General features: G+C 35.6%; 2 protein-coding genes and 1 long non-coding RNA gene across 3 annotated transcripts in view; all 3 read left to right on the forward strand.

The window, feature by feature from the left end:
- LOC133175452 (uncharacterized) overlaps nt 1-20,817 on the forward strand; it is a 63,822-nt gene extending 43,005 nt beyond the window's left edge. Inside the window, exon 6 of the mRNA XM_061310555.1 lies at nt 20,415-20,817. Within this exon, the coding sequence (XP_061166539.1) occupies nt 20,415-20,576 (162 nt within the window). The 3' untranslated portion in view covers nt 20,577-20,817. The remainder of the gene's footprint in view (nt 1-20,414) is intronic.
- On the forward strand, nt 14,699-18,854 carry LOC133175522 (uncharacterized). The gene is made up of 5 exons (XR_009719299.1): nt 14,699-14,784; nt 15,013-15,111; nt 15,268-15,432; nt 17,224-17,490; nt 18,795-18,854. It is a non-coding gene; the product is annotated as an uncharacterized LOC133175522 (long non-coding RNA).
- On the forward strand, nt 18,888-20,206 carry LOC133175251 (uncharacterized; the record flags this gene model as incomplete). The annotated part of the gene is made up of 5 exons (XM_061310352.1): nt 18,888-19,070; nt 19,173-19,478; nt 19,563-19,667; nt 19,772-20,002; nt 20,102-20,206. Coding segments are annotated over 5 exons (930 nt in total), but the record flags the coding sequence as incomplete, so codon positions are not given.

Here is a 20,817-nt window from a genome sequence, read left to right on the forward strand (position 1 = left end):
GCAGCTCCTTACTTACCGCTTTGGCCAATGTTGGCGGCTGTTGCTCGGTCTTGGATCTCCTGCGTCTTCCCTGGTCCGCGTCCCTGAAAATACACAACTGACAGAAGATTAGTAAACATTCTAAACAATGCAACAAATCACAGAAAATTCATGTAAATATAAAGATTCAAAAAGAAAAGTAGTTCAAAAATAAGTTAGCTGCTGAAGACAGTTAGGTCAGGAAAGGGCATCAAAGGGGAAAAGGGGGGGGGGGGGGGGGGAGGGGGAAGGTTAGTTATGTTATAGAGTAGGGAGGGGATAGGAGGCACAAGAGACAGAAAGGAAGAAATGCAAAATAGCTTCTCTATTAGGCTTCCTGGTAGCGGAATAGGCTCCTCTTCCTTCTACTGATGATGGGCCCTGGTTCCCTGCATCCTGTCAATTAAAAGTAAAGAGGTCAAGGTCTGACAAGGTCAAAATCAATTGGCAATGGAAAGGTCATCAAAGAGTGCAAGAAGTAGAGCAAGATGTACACATTTCATAGCTTACCCTCAATCTTGGGTTTCAAAAGCGGCCAATGTTGGCGGCTGTTGCTCGGTCTTGGATCTCCTGCGTCTTCCCTGGTCCGCGTCCCTGAAAATATACAACTGACAGAAGATTAGTAAACATTCTAAACAATGCAACAAATCACAGAAAATTCATGTAAATATAAAGATTCAAAAAGAAAAGTAGTTCAAAAATAAGTTAGCTGCTGAAGACAGTTAGGTCAGGAAAGGGCATCAAAGGGGAAAAGGGGGGGGGGGGAGGGGAGGGGGAAGGTTAGTTATGTTATTGAGCAGGGAGGGGATAGGAGACACAAGAGACTGAAAGGAAGAAATGCAAAATAGCTTCTCTATTAGGCTTCCTGGTAGCGGAATAGGCTCCTCTTCTTTCTACTGATGATACGCCCTGCTTCCCTGCATCCTGTCAATTAGAAGTAAAGAGGTCAAGGTCTGACAAGGTCAAAATCAATTGGCAATGGAAAGGTCATCAAGGATTGCAAGAAGTAGAGCAAGATGTACACATTTCATAGCTTACCCTCAATCTTGGGTTTCAAAAGTGCAACAAAAGCAGCTCCTTACTTACCGCTTTGGCCAATGTTGGCGGCTGTTGCTCGGTCTTGGATCTCCTGCGTCTTCCCTGGTCCGCGTCCCTGAAAATATACAACTGACAGAAGATTAGTAAACATTCTAAACAATGCAACAAATCACAGAAAATTCATGTAAATATAAAGATTCAAAAAGAAAAGTAGTTCAAAAATAAGTTAGCTGCTGAAGACAGTTAGGTCAGGAAAGGGCATCAAAGGGGAAAAGGGGGGGGGGGGAGGGGGAAGGTTAGTTATGTTATAGAGTAGGGAGGGGATAGGAGATACAAGAGACAGAAAGGAAGAAATGCAAAATAGCTTCTCTATTAGGCTTCCTGGTAGCGGAATAGGCTCCTCTTCTTTCTACTGATGATGGGTCCTGGTTCCCTGCATCCTGTCAATTAAAAGTAAAGAGGTCAAGGCCAAAAAAGATCAATATCAATTGGCAATGGAAAGGTCATCAAAGAGTGCAAGAAGTAGAGTCTGAATCTTACCGCATCTTCCGGTAACAGCTGCAGTTGAATTCTAGACACTCTTTCTCTGTCTGGGATCTGGGTCAGCCTAAGATCTCCTGCCAACAAGCAAAATGAAGACATGAATTGAACATGAACACAGAGATGGTCATTCTTTGTGGAAATTACCACTGGTCAATGGTATGTATATTTGCTTATTCATAATTAACAAAATATACTTATTACCTATCATCACATGTTTACTCCTTCATACAGTGGATATAGATGAAAGGATATTGTTTTCATTTCCGTGGAGAACTGATGAAAATTTTAAATACGATACTAGAAATGTTTGTATGTGTTCTGTTTTGCATATGTGAATTTCTTTAACTGATAAGTCCAGTGTAACTTGTGACAAAATAAAACTTTTTTTTATACCTTCTGTAACAAATATATTTTGGAGGTGATGCGATAACTTGCCCATAATAATCGATTAACATGTGGAGACATGTATGTAGGAATATTATGAATGTTTATTTTTTTATATACTGGAGACTACAAAATACCCTGAAATCAACTGATTTACTTGTAAAAAGCAACACTACATGAGTGACCTTTTGACCTAGATTCAATTGCAAGTTTTTTCTTGGGGGGGGGGGGGGGGCAGTGAGGGGTGAGAGATTTTTTGTATATGTATGTTCCTCCATTTTTTTTTAATTACCGAGTCTTTTAATGTAGCGTTTAATCTAAAATACATTAGTCACCCACGTGGTGCAGTGTTTGGAGCATTTGGTCTAGAGTAAGTAGTAAAGAGTTGGTCGCGGATTCAATTCCACTGTGTGATGCGGAGATCGGTCCTTTGGATGAGACTGTATAGACCGGGGTCCCGTGTCGCAGTAAGTGCATGCACGAAAAAGATCCCTCACTGCTCAATGGCCGTCTAAATTTGCATGCAGCCTTCCATGCACTGGCAAGTGATGGTGTCTCAATATGAGTGAAAAATTCTCGAAGGAATGTTAAACAAACAAGCAAATATAAAATACACCAAACATTCTATTTCCTTTCAGAAAAATGAATAGCAATAATTTTGATTCTTAACAAAAAATATCCATGATAATAATACATCCAGGGTTCGAAATTCACTATATACAACTCGCAAAACGCGAGTTAGAATTCCCAAATTGTGAGTTAAAGATTAGGTAACTCGCAAAAACGTGCGAGTTGATTTTTTTTGCATTGAAACTGTAGCAAAATTATATGACAGAACACAATGCTTTTGATTTAAATCAGTAATTTAAATAAAAGTCACACTGTACTGGTAGTTGTATTTTGTGTATTGTACAGTAGTTACTTTTTCCGTAAGGCCAAATAAAAAAATATGTGTGGTTCCGGTTACCTGACCGTCCCTATTTTATACCCCCGACCCTAAACTTTTTTTTGGCAATTTTCATATTTTTTCCAGAATTTTCCCCAATTTCCATCAATGGCTCCGGTTTAAGTTTTAGTTTCAGCAACGACGGTCCCCTTGCACAACATAGTGCAAGTGTTTATTAGTGTTAAATCCAAAGCAAGCTAGCATGTAGGTGTCCCCTACCAATACTGACTAGTATATTATCACACCACATCTAAATGTCATTTGCAAAGTAGTGATAAGTATTATCTAGAAAAATTAAGAAAATCATTTTGTTTAAAAAAAAAAAAAAAAAAAAAAAAAATCCCTACCTACCTACCCTAATTTTTTTGGAGGTGTAACCGGAACCACACATATTTTTTTGTTTGGCCTAAGTTACATGTTTTTAATTTATATAAATTTAACTTGATATGAAAATTGCGAGTAGTCTTATAAAATTGTGAGTTCACTTTCTTGGTACTCGCAATTATTTGCGATTTGTAATTTTAGAGAGTTTCTAACCCTTTGGATATCGTCAAAAACCATGACAGGGTTATGCACATTTATTAATATATATCATTAACATTTCATAATTTTGATTCTAGGATGAACTAAAAACCTTATTTAAAATAATCTAACAACTCTTGTGAAATCACAGAATTTTTACCATAATTTGGCTTGAACCTGTGAGATTCTGATTTAAAATCCCAGTTGCTTTACCGACCGAAAGCCAACAGAAGTGTGGCTTCACCATAAACAACATAAAACCACATTACATTATCAGGTCCCATACAATCCTTACAGCTACATGTACAAAAGTTTTATTACCTACATAGCTTTATTTAGGTCCTAAATCAAACTTATTTCTTAAATGAGCTTTTTTTTCAGCATGTAAAATAAAATCACACTTTAATGCATTGAAAGTTTTCAACTTTGAACTTTTCTGAAAACAATGCATGAAAAAATTGCTTTCCAAGATGTGTCTCTGTCAAAGCAAAATGCAACAAACAAATTCAAAGAATTGTGGTCCCCCGCTTTTGATATCTTAGTGGGTGGCATGCAATTTTTATGGCACATTGTCACTGTCTTGTTTGTGTGTCTTGTTTTGTCTGTCCATCATACGAAAAAAAAAATATTGAATTAATAAAGGTTATGGCAAAGACTAAAGTTTTTCAAAACTGCATTAAACTTTAAGATCAAGGTCCTGAGGTCAAATATCATGATACAATCCAAAAGGCATTTTCACAAGTAATGCACATGTGAAAAAAATATATAAAAGCTCTGTCTCTTCTGGAGCAAAAGTAATGGACAAAGTTAAGATTTTTTTCATAAGTAGGTCAAATTTCTAGGTCAAGGTCATGAGTCAAAATGAAACATCTTTCTGAAAGGTATTGTCATAGGTAATGTACATGAAATATATAACAGCCCTATCTTCTTTCATTCTGATTTCACAAGTTATTACCAATGAAAAAAAAAATGAATAAGACTGTAGATTAAACTTTAAAGTCAAGGTCACAATGTCAAAAACCAGAGTACATTCAGAAAGCTTTTGAAACAGGTAATACCCATGTTAAGACAAATACTCTATCTTCTCTCATTCAAAAGTTAATCAGCAATGATAAACTTTTTGAAAATAAGGTCAAACTTCTAAGGTCAAAATCATGGGATTAAAAGTCATAATAAATTGTGAAACAGGTATTACATATATGAATGTCCTATCTTCTCTCTTTCAAAAGTTAGCAGCAATGATAAAATTTTTGAATATTAGGTCAAATTAAAAGGACAAGGTCACTGGGTCAAATATCATAGCACATTTGGAAACTTCTTGTCACAGGTAATGCACTTGTCAAACATGAACACCCCATCTTTCTCACTTTAAAGTTATCATAAATGTTAAAACTTTTTGAAAATTAGGTCAAACTTCAAGGTCACTGGGTCAAAATTATAGCATGTTCAAAAATATATTCTCAAAGGTAATGCACATGTCAAATATGAATGTCATATCTCCTCTCCTTCAAAAGTTATAACCACTATTAAAATTTTTGAAAAGTAAGTCAAACATCAATGTCAAGGTCACTGGGACAGAAATCATAGTACATGTATATTTAGAAAGGACTTGTCACAGGTAATTTACCTGTGAAATATGGAAGCCTTTTTCTTCTTATTCAAAAGTTATGTCCAAAATTAAAGTTTTTGTGACAGACAAATGGACAGACTAACAGATGAATGAGATTTAATGTCTGCTCACTTTCGAGAAAGCAGGTGAATATCATGCAGAGTTCTATAAGTTTTAGGCCTATATATATAAACACATGTAACAGTTATTACTTCTTTAATTTTGATGGAAATAACACAGAAGGCCAATGCTGGTTAACAAGATGATTGATAACAATTGATCATGTATGTGAAGAAATTGTACTTAGCCATGCCTCACCACACATGGATGTGTACAGTTATTCAAACAATGGTAATACAGTTTTTGCTTAAAAGTGTTCAAAAAAGCAATGTTTAACTAAAGAAGCAACATTTAAACTATCTTTACATTGGGTTCCTATACTGTCCATAGTACAAATACTTGTAGTGAAATACTTGCAAATTTTTCTCAATTTTGAATAAAAACCAGACTTGTTAAAATTTGCATTAATACATGTAGCTTAATCAGGCTACATGTACTTCACGTACCTTGATAAAACTATGTAGGTAATTCAAGTCACATATCTAAATGTAATGATTGTACTGAACCTGTTTATTATTTTTTAATTAAAGTTTTTATTTAATGCAGTGAACAAGCTCAGTTCTTGCTTTATCTACACTTTAGCATTTAAAAAGTCTTTTTAAACAAAATGGTCACTGGTATAGGATTGTTCGTTTTACTTTACCGTTAAGCCCACTGGCAAATCCGTTAATCTCTTACGATACTTGCACATGCAAAAACAAGGTTATATTATAAAAACTCACTAAAATATATTTATTCCTTTTTTGAGTAATTCTTATCTTGAAATCTTCAAAATCAGAGAAATGCCTGGAAAAAGACGGGCCGCCATTTTATCGACAATACCGTTCAGCATACCAAAGTGTGTAAAATGCAATTACTGTTTGATTTTTTTTTTGGTTTGATACCCTGGTTAACAATAATATAATGAATTCTTTTAATGAATTTCCACTGGCCAATGTTCCTTTAACTTTACCGTAAAGTTAAACCCATGGGCAAAACTAAGCAACAGTAATATATTTCACATCACATACATAAATACTCACAAAAAAACTAAATATAGTTTCTCCTCTTTATGAATAATTCATATCTTGCAATCTTCAGATTCAGTGGAAATACCTGGAAAAGGACTGCCCGCCATTGCACTCTTGAATAGTGTTCACGGTATACCGGAAGTGCGTAAAAATGCACTCTTTTATACTCTGATAATAAAAATCAAAATCTGCAGTACTTTTAATCTGACAAGTCAATCTTATCTCAACATATTGTAATTTTGATCTTTTCTTCAATGTTATAATTTTTTAAAATAGTAATTACTCGGATTGAGAGAGAGAGAGAGAGTTCGTATATAATTAGGCTGAAATCCCACCTTTCAATTTAAATAAACATTAATAATAACTTTTGTTTACTTTGGATGCTCATAATTACAATAACTCTCAAGACAATTAAAAAAAAACGACTTCCCGAGAAACATTTTTCTTTCGTTTCAACAGACACTGTATTGTACAAAATCCAGTAAGCACATCAGAACACCACTTACCTAAATTTCATGCTTACAGGGTTACTCTTGGACTTCAATCACTGATTTGTATGTTTATCTTTTTTTTTTACCTTTACTATCGCGTTTCAGTGTATTACTGAATAATTAAATGATTGCATGATTAGATCTTTGAAACAAACTCCAATGTCCCTTCCTGTTACAGCGGTCGCCCGAGTGGCGCAGTGGTTAGAGCGTTTGCTCTAGAGTCACTGAGTAAGGAGTTGAACCTTACATCGCGGGTTCGAATCCCACTGTGGGACGTGGAGACCGGTCCTTTGGATGAGACCGTATAAACCGAGGTCCCCTGTCGCAGAAGGTGCTGGCACGAAAAAGACCCATCACTGCTAAATGGCCCTAAGTGCCGAGTATAGGTCAAAATTTGCAGCTCTCCACCGGCAAGTGGTGGCGTCTCCATATGAGTGAAAAATTCTCGAGAGGGACGTTAAACAACAATAAGCAAACAAACAAACAAACCTGTTGCAGCGGTCATAACAACCCACGACAACCAGATAATTCATGCGAGCACGCTGTTGATCACAAAATTGATAGCTTGATATGTATACACTGTCGCACGCATTTCCCGTGCTCTTCAAGCTGTTCGCCTCGGCCTTTTTGATTTCCCCTCTACTACAAATGTAGTATATTTTTCTTGAAGTATCACAACTGCTGATGCTTACACATAAGATGACATTTCGTGTATACATATCATGGCCGTAGTAACCGGGGGGGGGGGGGGTTACTATATGCTAATAACCTCTTTTGGTAGTGCCCCCCTCCCCAACTGAAAATATTTGGTTGTGCCCCCCCCCCCCCCCAACTGAAATTGTTTACTACGGGTCTGCATATTTATACTTCCTTATGCATTGTTTATAAGAATTAAAATTATTTAATGTTACTGATTTGCCATCGTCGGATACCCACGGGTGATCTCGTCTTTCACTCATCACCCGGTGATGAAAAAAAAGACGAGTTCATCCGTGGGTATCCGACGATGCTGGTATGCAAACTTTAAAGACATGGCACAGAAACAGTTAATTAATGCGCATACCTTTTTTACTTTACAAGGTAAGGGGCAAGCCCAACTATCAAATACCGGTACAATGACACTCCTCTTTGGAGAGTGTAAATAAAAGTCAATCAAGCCTATTTATTATATAAAAATACATGTGTATTTCTATAGCATTTATTTGATCTCAAATATTTTAGTTCAAATTTGTTTATCTACTCTTGAAATATTGAGGATTTTCCAGCAAATAAATTGTATGCCAAATGTGTCCATGGTTACCACATATTTTGAGATACATCTCAAATAATTTCTGTAGGGGAGAGCATAAGGGGCAATGAGTTGTAAAGTTTTGTGTAAGTGATCGATCAATTTGGTTTTCTCAGTCTTTTTAGGGCTCTACAAATATTTAAAAGTGCAAAGTAGCTGAAATTCTGAATTTGCTAAAGTTTTCCTGTATATTCCCATAGCAGCCAAAGTTTCTTATTTCTATTATTTTATAAGATTTTCAATGTTTAAAAAAGGGGTAAAACATTTTAATGAATTATATTGCCACTTTAATATTTTAAAATAAGTGTGAACGAGACTTAGGCCTACCTCAGAATGAAAAAAAATCGATTTGGTTAAAACCAGATTCGGTTCGAAATTACAGTAGGTCGAATTTTATATTTTTCTCTCTCTCCATCATCAGCATTTCATAGTGTCATAGGCGTAGTGGCATGCGGGGCACTTATAGTGCCCCCTTTAGGGGCAAGAGTACAGTGTATATATATCTTTCATTGTTTCCCACCCTATGTTTCTGGTCAAAAATGAATAGTAAATAAATCTCGAGAATGTAGGATAAAGCTCCTAATGCTACTTAGTCATGGTTGACTTTTTTTTTGCCTTGTCAAATATTTACTTAGTTGAGCCCCCCACCCCCACCCCTCGAACTTTGTGACTATGCCTTGGGGAGTTATAAATAATTTCAAATTAAAATCTTGAGGGAAATATGCCAGTGGACAATGTAGAATTATCTAGATTTGCATGAATATCCTTTATGTTTCCATGAATGGCGGGTGCATGCAATATTTGTAAATGTTAAGCTACATTGTGTATTACAGATTTCAAGTAGCCTGCACCAGAAATTTGAAATACGAGGAAATTCGAACTGAAACATGCCCGTAAGTCGGCTCGGTTTGCAATGACAGTCTATATCGAGAAATGAAACTGGTGAAGTTTCAGTACCTGCTTTGTATGCCTCATAATAATTTTCAGTTGTAGTAAATCTAGCTTACACACATAAACATACTTATGAATTTCTGGAAAAAAAAAACAGCCGGAGGGAATGTCTCATCCAAGGGAGGGAAACATGTAACTGGCATACCCTTAGTGTTAGAGTTATTCTTCTTTGGCATCTGCATTTTTTTAAAGACTAAAATCTCATAGGCCCTCATTTTAGTTTAAACACTGACTAATCTTTGATATTGTATAGACCTTTCGATGAAGAAAAAAACTGATTAAAATGGTTGTAGTTATTTTAAAATACATGTATTACAAAAATAAGGAGGTCTGCACCAATAAAAAGCGGATTACTCAAACTGGAACCAAGAATATGGGAATTTAGCGTTTTATATCATTCACATTTATAATTTATGGCTGTAGGATTACTTCAGACACAAAGCCAGTGCTATCCTCCACATATTAGAAATACATGTACCAAATTTAATGAAGAATTTTCTATAACCAGTCGTAATCAATCATCCCATAGATGACACAAAAATATATTAATAGATCTTCAATGTTAAAACTACGTTCGATTTTATTAAAATTCTACAATTGTACACTAAAATTCTATTTTACCAAATTAATTAGAACTTTTAACTATATCTGAGGGGTTTTATTTTTATTTCTTACAGAATAAATTTCTTAACAGATATTCCGAAATCTCACATGTATACAGACGGAGGCGGCACGCAGCAATAAGTGCAGCTGTTGCAGATGTGTGATTTAACGTTGTCTTTGGAAAGCTTCAGAAAAATAAACTGTGTCCAAATCATCTCTGAATGATAGGATTACCGGAAAGATCGCTGTGGGTGCTACTTTTGGTAGGCAGCCAGGGTAGTTATTATTCAAAGATGCGTTTCCAAAAAAGGGGTTACGTGCCCTGTTGGGCGGGTGGGGATATCCCCTCTGCTAGATTTCGATGCTTGGAATTTATTTATGAATATGAAGTCTTTTAAAGCTTTATGAAGTAAAATACCGATGTGATAAAAAAAAATAAATAAATAGACAACTTAGAGCTCTTTTGGACAACACCAAATACCAGAGGTTACGCAATCGGATGTGGCCCTTATACTAAAAGAAAAGAAAGGGTGCCCGACTCACTATCATAACTTTACCCTAATGCCTTATGAACATAATGTTGAAAGGAACTAGACTACCTTAATATGGTATTTATTCCTTCCATAGTGTATTAAATTTTCTGTTTGTAAATGCGAGTTAACCCATTTTATACAATCTTTAAAATTTATTTTCACACTTTCATTATGATTATTTTAATCTCTCTTTTCCCGGTTTCGTTCCTTTTGAGGAGGGGGGGGGGTAATGAGAATTGAATAGAACAAGCATTCTGAGAGTATTGCATTAGCAATACTAGTCCCCTACCGGCAAGTGTAATCTGGTTCCCGTTAAGAATTGAAAATGCCATAATTCCATCAAAAATCAATGAAGCGGGACGAAATGCAAACTTGATCTATAACTAATCAAAGTTAAGTCACATACCAAAAATCAGCTCAATATCTGAAAGCGTTAAGAAGAAAATTGCGGAAAACCCCTAAAAATTGAAAAGGCCGTAATTCCGTCAAAATTCAATGAAGCGGAACGAAATGCAAACTTGATCTGTAACTCATCAAGATACACTCACATACCAAAAATCAGCTCAATATCTCCAAGCGTTTAGGAAAAAAGTGCGGAAAACCAAGTGGGACAGACTGACAGACAGACAGAGGGACAGACAGACAGACAGACGGACAGACAGACAGACGGACGGACAGACGGACGGACAGACTCAGAGGAAACCTATAGTCCCCTCCGGTTTCACCGGTAGGGGACTAACAAGCATTCTGAGAGTATTGCATTAGCAATACTAGTCCCCTACCGGCAAGTGTAATCTGGTTCCCGTTAAGAATTGAAAATGCCATAATTCCATCAAAAATCAATGAAGCGGGACGAAATGCAAACTTGATCTGTAACTCATCAAGATACACTCACATACCAAAAATCAGCTCAATATCTCCAAGCGTTTAGGAAAAAAGTGCGGAAAACCAAGTGGGACAGACTGACAGACAGACAGAGGGACAGACAGACAGACAGACGGACAGACAGACAGACAGACGGACGGACAGACGGACGGACAGACTCAGAGGAAACCTATAGTCCCCTTCGATTTCACCGGTAGGGGACTAATAAAATATTTATTCAACCATTTTGGGCCCGCAATGGAGCATAAATATGAACAATGTCCGAAATCATAGTTATAAATATAACAACCAACAAATGTACTAATGAAAAGAGTTAGCTGTCAACTTTTAGGATGCATAAAATGATACAAATAGTAAATGTATATTAAGATTCATCGATGAGACGATTTTCCTGAGTTATTTATCTTTTATTTATTGATCTTAAATTCAAAATGCCAGAGGACAATGGATTCGACAAACGTGTATTATCTTAAAAATTCAAAATGCTAGAGGACTATGGATTCGACCTGAGAAAAACAAATGAACACAAGGCTGTCAAAGTAGCTTCCCTTGAACATACACCAGTTACATAATCAAGAAGGATAACTCAATCGATGAATTAGCAGTAATGTCCCTTGGAGAGACACCCGACTGGCAGAATACGACGGAAAGCCGTGGCCAATCGTATGTTTTATCTGTTTATGTTTATTTTTTAGATTGACAATAGGCGGACTTTACAAGGGAACATTTTATTCACAGATGTCCAGTTATGCTTCCTTCATGTAGCCCGGTTAGATTATCAATTGAAAGATGTATGTTTTTAGAATTTTTTTTACAGGGTTTCATTTCTGAAGGGAATTACTTCCGAGGAAATTCCGAATGCTAAAATTAGGATCATATTTTAGTCCTTTTTTCATTGGTTGTCGTTTTGGTGATGACGTCATGATTGCTAGGCTGTGTGATGTGTTTTGGATACAGCTCATTGTTTCAGCATCAGTTGTTGAGATAAGACGTGATTTTCGCAGAGCGAAGATTTTCTGAAATATTTGATAACATACAGTCAATACAGTTACAGAAATGAACGGACAGAGCTATAAGAGGGTAATAGACATATTTATTTGCTTTTGTGAGGAAAAGTTTAGGGTGTCTGTTGCTAAGGAGGAATCTAAAATCTCGAACTTGAAGCAAAAGACCTTAAGGGCCTAGCTGAAATCACAGGCGCTTTTTTCCAGGTTGTTTTTGTGTTTTATGTCTAAATATAAAAAAATAAAAACAAAAAAATCAACGATTTTTTGGCAATTTGCTGTTTAAAATAGTACATTGGAACTAAAAAACAACAACAAACAAACGAAAAACAAACAGCAAATATTAGGGATTTTTTTAATTTCTTATATTAAGACAGATCGACACAATAAACCCACAAAACATTAAATACACCATCCTCAGGCCTGGAACCCAGCTACTAATGGCTAGGCTTCATCTTATTCGACTTCTGAATTTTCTGAACACTTTTTAAACTTGGTAAATGAACATGAGATTAATAAAGTTTGGAAGACAGATTGTCTATAGGCCTAGTAAGTCCTTGTCAAACTTGCATTTTGCGGCTTAGAGTTCTTTACTGAGAAAAAGTGGGATAATCAACATTCAAACCAAATACTGGTGATTCTTGCATTAATATTCTGTTTAGCAGAAAAAACTAGTCACTTGTACAACAAAACCATTTGGTAGCTAAAATAATTGTTGGGAATGATTATGTACTTACAAATGTCTATGCTTATGAAGCAGAGACATATAATAGAATAAAGAAGAAAATACAGTACAAGGCAAAGGGGGATCATTAAATGTCATTAGACAGCGAGTAATTTGAGTTGTTCCCCTTTGATCATGTAGCTAAAAGAAGACAAGTGTTCTTCATTGTTTTTAGCTCACCTGAGCTGTAAACATTTCACATTTTCAACTTCTTCTCAAGAACCACTGGGCCAATTTTAACCAAAATTGGTACAAAGCATCCTTAGGTAAAGGGGAGTTTGAATTGTGAAAATAAAGGGCCAAGCCCCCTTCAAAGGGGGCTTGATAATCAAGAAAAAGACAAAATTAAGATAGGTGGGGTCATTAAAAAATCTTCTTCTCAAGAACCACTGGGCCAGAAAAGGTGAAAAAAATTGGTACAAAGCATCCTTAGGTAAAGGGGAGTTTAAATTGTTAAAATAAAGGGCCAAGCCCCCTTCAAAGGGGGCTTGATAATCAAGAAAAAGACAAAATTAAGATAGGGTTGGGTCATTAAAAAATCTTCTTGTCAAGAACCACTGAGCCAGAAAAGCTGAAACTAATGTGGAAGCATTCAAGCATCCTGGGGTAGTGAAGATTCTAAATTGTTCAAATCATGACTCTCGGGGGCAGGGCTGGGCCACAGTAGGGAACCAAGTTTTACATTGAAATATGTAGAAAATATCATTAAAAAATCTTCTTCTCAAGAACCACTGGGCCAGAAAAGTTGAAACTTATGTGGAAGCATCCTGGGGTGCGTAGATTCAAAATTGTTCAGATCATGCTCCCCGGGGGCAGGGCTGGGCCACAGTAGGGAACCAAGTTTTACATTGAAATATGTAGAAAATATCTTTAAAAATCTTTTTCTCAAGAACCACTGGGCCAGAAAAGCTGAAACTTATGTGGAAGCATCCTGGGGTGTGTAGATTCAAAATTGTTCAAATCATGGTCCCTGGGGGTAGGGTGGGACTACAATAGAGAATACAATTTTTACATTGAGATGTAAAGGAAAAAAATCTTTTAAAATCTTCTCAAGAATCTCGGGGCTAGAAAAGCTGAAACTTATGTGGAAGCATCCTGGGGTAGTGTAAATTTTAATTTGCTCGATTCATGACCCCTGGGTGTAGGACGGGGCCACATTAGGGAATCAAAGTTTTACATTGAAATATATAGGCAAAATCTTTAAAAATCTTCTTCTCAAGAACCACTGGGCCAAGAAACTGAAACTTGAGTGGAAGCATCCTGGGGTTGTGTAGATTCAAAATTATTCAAATCATGACCCCTTGGGGGAGGCCACAATAGGTATTACAAGGAGGGAAATCAGGTGAAGAAGAGCATGGCCAAAGTTACTCAGTTGAGCATTGTGGTCCATTGGCCTATTGTTTACTTTTGCATCTCTGGATCTTTACTTCTTATTCTATATGATATATTCAAGTACATATTTTCCATTTTTAAAATAGTTTTTCAAAGCAAAAAATCCATTGTCTGTAACTAACAGTGAGGACACTAACATCATTTTTGAACTGAGGAAATTTTTTTTGGGGGGGGGGGGGGGATAATATGCCTGAAAAAAAAAATGAAAAGCATTAAAAAAACCAACTTTGAAAACTTTAAGTTATTGGGAGAGGGCAAAAAAAAAACAAAAGGAGGATCAGAATTTAGATGAAAATTCCTAAAGTAAACAGCAAAAGATTAATATTCTTGGACACCCCCCCCCCCCCCCCCAAAAAAAAGAGTGGGGCTCCTGATACTATTTGAATGTGTAATTTGATCTGGAAATAATAGATCATTTTAAGTATTTTGTTGAAAGTTCCCTCGTATCTTCTCATAATATAACATTAATCAGGTGATTTCAGGGCCTACAATCATTTCCTTAAGTAGTATTTAAATTTTACACTTGACGGAACAGAATTGCTAAAACATTTTATTTTATGTCATTTCAGAAGAGAGTGGATGTTCAGTATGCCAACCCGGAAGTTGCCTCAAATACTTACAAGAGGCTGGGAGTGGACATCTTGACCACACCCACCACTTCCAGGGGAATTGAGGAGGTCTCAGTTTTGTTTTATATGTCATATATATTGATGTAAAAAAGAAGTAAGTTGATTTAAAATATTAATCTTAATCTTCTCTAATCTATTTCTATTGCAATATTCTTCTATCTTCTCTCAACTTTTGGTCTATTTCTTTTACTTTTTGCTATATATTTTCAGAATTTTTTTCCCTTCACTTTTTATTGTATTTTTTTCTGAAATTTTGGCTGATTTGCAAAATATGAACCCTCATCCATTTGTATAATGTGTATAATTATTCATTTTATCACAGGTTGAGCCACCAAGAAAGCATTATATTCAAGCTGTCAATCAAGCTGTATTTCAAAACACAGGACCCACTTGTACAGCTGGCAGAGTGGTGCCAAATGGGGTAAGTTACGTGGAATATATGTAAATGTTAATTTTAAAAACTTCTCATCTTTAGGGACCTACATAGCCTAAATATATATATATAGATACAAATGTTCATTAATAAGAGTTGAATTTAAGAAATACATGTACACTATTATTTGCATTCTCTTTTCAGGTGGCAAAATCTTTGTTGAGCAATGAACAAATACAACAATTCATAACCTCAACAGTTCTTCCTAATGGTCGCTCAGTCACCAGCACTGAAGCAGTTGACCCTAATGTCACCAATTTCTCATACACTGTGTATCCTTCTCAACCAGGGACAAGGATACAACAGCAGGTATGTAGACAAAGTTTAGGTTAAGGTATAAATATTTTAGAGTCTTTTTATCTGATTTTTCAGTTCATTTTATTATACCCCACAAAATTGAAGTTGGGTTGGGGTATACAGAAATCATTATTGTCCATCTATCTATCTGTCCATCTGTCTTTGCAATCATGTCTGGGCCATAACTTTGTAACAAAGAAACAATGGAAGTTCAAACTTGACATAAAGCTTGCATATAACATGAGGATATGTCATGACCTTTATTCAGGGTCAATCAGTTATATCACCAATTGCACTGTGTATCCTTCTCAACCAGTGAAAGGGATACAACAATAGGTACATTCATATTTGGATTAATGTGCATATTATCATCTTATAGTTTATGTGCTTTTATTTAGTTATTATACTCCAAACCTCTGCAACTGTTGTTATACTCCAAACCTCTGCAACTGGAGTTTGGGAGGGGGGAGTATCATGATTGTCCTATGTTCATTGGTATATCAGTCTGTCTATGCAATCCTTTCTGGGCCATTACTTTTTAATGTAGAAAAATTGGGTCATAATTCACACAAAGATTGTATAGATCTAAGGATCTGTCATGACCTTTAATGAAGATCAATTAGGCATTTCAAGGTCACTAGCAGAAAGTAAAATTCGTGTCCAGTCCATAATTTCCAAATGAAAAAACACTGTAAGTTCATGCCTTATGCAAAGATTGTTTATGACCTAAGAGTGTGTCATGACCTTGACCAAAGGTCATTTGGTCAAGTTCAAGGTCACGTTTTAGAAAATTGAATTAACCTGTCCTAGCCATATTTTGTAATGGAGAAATGGAAGCTCATTTCATACAAAGATTGCTTATGACCAAAGCATATTTCCTGACCATGACCCAATCGGTTGGGCAAGTTCAAAGTCACTACCAGAATAAGTGTCCACAACTTACTACTGGAGAAAAAATAGAAGTTGATACTTTATGGAAAGATGGCTCACTGGTAGAAAAGTAAATATAAAATTTGTGTCTGGTCCATATCTTTCTAATAGTTCATGCTTTAAACAAAGATTACTCATGATCAAAGGGTGTCTTATTTTCTTGAAGTAAGTCATTTTGACAAGTTCAAGGTTATTTTTAGAAACAATGCACTTGAGCATTGAAGCAGAAAGTATGATTTTGTGAGTATGCCCACAGTACCTCTATCTAGTTTTACTGATAATAGACGATAAGGGCCAGCTAACAACTAAACTGTATGACAAACGAAATGACTTCCACTTTTTCATTGTCAGCTTTCCTTATTTATGAAGTCATATTCCACTATCACCTGCATATGGTGTTTATGTCTCCCAACTCAAAAGCTTGCTCTGAGTATGATCAATTTTTAAACCAAGACAGGCTACTGACAAAAGTTGATATTAGAGGGATTTCAACAACCTCATTTAAAGTCAGCATTTTGTAAATTCTGTGGTCGTAATAATGACCTTGATAGCAAATACAACCTATCATTGGGTAGGATTTTAGCTGACATATTTCATACCAATTGTTAGGCCTTTGTTTTTTATACTAAATTAGACTAAGGAATATCCCATCTACATGATATATACATAGGGCTTTCTGTGGGTGTGACCGTTCAACAGGGGAAGCTTACTCCCCTCAAGCACCTGGTCCCATTTCCAAAATTTCCAGTGGTCTGTGTTTTATGCCCTGTTTACAGATTTGTGTTGTTTGTAATTTTTTTTTTTTAGATTGATCACGGTTCATTATCTTCACCTATTTCATCTATGATATTTTTGAATTGTCTTCTTTTGTAGACTGATTGCACAAATGTGCATCCACAACTGACATTAAATGTGCTGAGATCAGGACAGACCCTACCATGTACGTCCATCCAACAGCAGTCTCAGGAGACTGTACTGCAAAAGCAAACAGAATACAACGATCAGTCTACTGTACAACAGCTGGTCTTAAACAGCCAGGGAAACATTCATCCCTCAGCTCAGAATGGTTTTGCTGTCCAAGTTATAGACTCGACTTTGGCACAGGCAGAGCTACAACAGCCAATTTCTGCAAATGAACTTGTAAGTACATGTATCTTATGTTCAAGAAACATGCAATCACACAATGTTCTGTTTATTTCATTTTCAAATATGAGAAGTTTTATTGGATAGTAACATACAATGAATTTCTTTCTCATTAACACATACTTTTTGACCCCACTTTCACTAAATGTGGGGGATATTAATTTCAGTCTATCTGTTCATCTGTTTGTGTGTAACACTTAAGTTTTTGATATCTCATCCTTGAACTATTGCTATAAACTTTTATATTATAACTCTCTATTAATTGAATAATATATTAATTTAGAGGTCAAAAGGTCAAGGTCATGATAGAAATTCATATATTGCATGAAATGGTTTCCAGATCATATATTTTGTTTTCTTAGAGCTAATTGGACTTTTGAATTGCAAGTGTACACCATATTCATAACTCCTTATAACTGGAGAATGACCCTTATTTCATAGTCAAAATGTCAAAGGTCAGGGTCAGAAAATAGCGATAGCTTAAGCTTTTGTAATGAAATATTATATCATAATTATCTATGGCTTAAAAAGATCACTCTTGATTTTGAGGTCGAAAGGTCATGGTCAGAAATGCACACATTGCATTTTGCAACAAAATGCCATTACTTCTAATGACCCAAAGAAGGTCTTTATTATTTTTTAGATCAAATGGTCAAAGGCCAAGGAAATTTATATATTGCCTAAAGCAGTTTCCAGATTACTCATGCTGAACTTTTTGCAATGAAATATAAGATTTATATGACTTTTTTCTTTTTTTTTTCTTTTTTCACTGGGTGTGTTCAATTTGTTAAACTCTGCACACATCACTGAGCACGGACTGACAATACTGGTCAAGTTGGCTTTCTACTCTGAATTTTCTGGATTATAGCTTTAATATTTTTCATTAATACACAACAAAATTTCTACCTTTCCTAAGTATTAAGGATAACATTTTCTTTGTGAAAGTGCAAGCATGTGTCAATCAAATACCTCCCAAAATTTGTAGTTTCAATAATTTCCAGATAAAGTTTTTTTTTTAAATTATATTTCCATGTGAAATGCTATAGCAACATTTAAAAATCTGTGCCCAGGCGCCACAGGCACTTGTTTCTGTAATAAATTTTTGACCCACAGTATAATAATATTATTATACTATGGGTCAAAAATTTATTACAGAAACAAGTGCCTGTGGCCCAGGCCCCTTTAAAACTACAGTGAAATAAATGTACAGAATGAACTCAATTAGTAAAATGTATAATTTTGTAAAAAAAAAAAAATACTCTAGATAACTTTGGATAACTTTGTTGTGTTTTTATAAACAGATTTTACCCAGAAATTTTGAGGTCCAAGGTTATACTCCAATCACTGTGCCAGATGAATGGGTTAAGGGAACAGAGCTACAAGTTCCTACCAACATCAGCAGTGTTCCATCAGTTGTAGGAGTGTATGACCAGATCATTCATCTACCAACCCAAACAATCTATGGGGATGGTAATTACTACCAGAGTGCATACTCACCTCTGGTGACACCCACACCTAATGTGGCAACAACTGGACTATCACCTGATTATCCCCAGAGGTGTTCTGCTGCTCAGTTTGTAAGTTTATTATATTTTTTATAAATAATTTTCAGTGTGTTTTTTAAGCTGAAAGTCAGTAACATTTTCAACCAAAAACAAACTAATTTTTTTTTGTATCAGGAAACATGGAGTCTGAGCCCACAGAGTGTACCCACTTTTGTGGCACCAGTGGAGGCACAAACAAAAGCTAAACCAAAAAAGTCAAGGAAAAGGACTCCTAAAAATGTTTCTCAAGGACAATATGCAGATATAAATACGGGCAAACATTTGACTTCCAACAGATCAGTGGCAAAAGGGAGTAGAAATTTGGCTAATATGGATGTGAGACCCATGCAGCAGACCACTGGGAATCAAATGGAAGCAACTTTGCACCAGACCCACAGTCAGAATTCTGCCCAATCCTCTGTCACTCAGAAAGGTGGCAAGGTAATTTAAAAGAACATTAAAAATAAATCCTGATTCTTACAAGTTTAATTGTGTGGATTTGTGATTTGTGCTTTATTTTTCTAGAAAGAAGTCAAACGCATTGTTGTTCCACCCAAAATTCAAACAGACCCAGTAGAATATCCTCCATATGTTGCCAGAATTATGAGGATCCTGAACAGACAAAAACAGGTAGATGTAATAAATTTCTGATATCAATCTACATATTTAATAGAAGTCAAGAAGAATAAATGAGTTTTAAAACATGTATAAATTTGTGTGATGGATGGTTTCAGGGTCATGGGGAATCTACTGATGATAAAAAGGAAAGTGTTGATTCCACACCCAAACAAATGACCACTGCTGGTAGAAATGATAAGGACAGATCTGATTCTACTCCTAAACAAGCTATCACTCCTGACAAAAAAGCAACAAAAACCGTGGATTCAAGCCTTAAACATAAGGAACCACCAAGTGTTGTATCAATATCTTCAGTGCCATCAAAGCAGTCTGCATTGGAACAAAAGGTAACATACAGAAAACAATGTAATTTGACAGTGTGTATAAATAAAACATCAAATATTGTGAATGAAAGTAATTAAGTAAAATGTGTAAAATAATTTCAGCATAAATCCTTGTCTGGTAGTGTTGTCCAGAAGGTCATTGCGAAAAGTAGCCAATTGAAATCTGGGTCCAGAAAAGAGCCAACATCTATCAGAAAGGTATTTTAAATTTGCTCAAACATTTTGTTGAGTTAAAATTATATGTGAAATGATTTGGCCTGGCACTACATGTGCTTAACTGCAAATTTGCATATATATGCAAAACTGTCAAAAAATGCATTTTGGGCTTTTATGTAATCATTTGATAATTAACTTTCATGTTACAAATTTCATCTGAGATTTACAAAGTAAATTAATTATGAAATATGTTTGACAGACACTCACAGAGGACTACAGACCAGTGGTTAACACAGGCCTGTTACTAGATGACTTGTTACCTAACAGTTTTACACTGTTGGAAGCAGACAATTTCTATGGACCAGAGATTCTTGTCACTTCTGACTCTCACTGCTTTGTGGCGTCTGTGCCTTTCTTCTAACTGGACAATGGAGACTTCTGAATGTGGAGAGTGTGGACATTTAGTGATGGAACATTCTCTTAGTGAACTCAAACCGCAGTCTTTCATTAAAGCTTCTGTGATATTTATTTTGAAAGGTCTTTTGACCAGTTTTACATTTTTGAGCTGACACTGGTATGACTTGAAAACTGACTTGATATGGAAACTAAAATTTTATGTTTTGGAGCATTTTTTTCATAATCATGTGTCAAATGATTTAAAA

Source organism: Saccostrea echinata, unplaced genomic scaffold, assembly GCF_033153115.1.
Source record: "Saccostrea echinata isolate AGI-Se365-2 ecotype Australia unplaced genomic scaffold, CSIRO_AGI_Sech_v1 ptg000062l, whole genome shotgun sequence".
Taxonomy (NCBI): domain Eukaryota; kingdom Metazoa; phylum Mollusca; class Bivalvia; order Ostreida; family Ostreidae; genus Saccostrea; species Saccostrea echinata.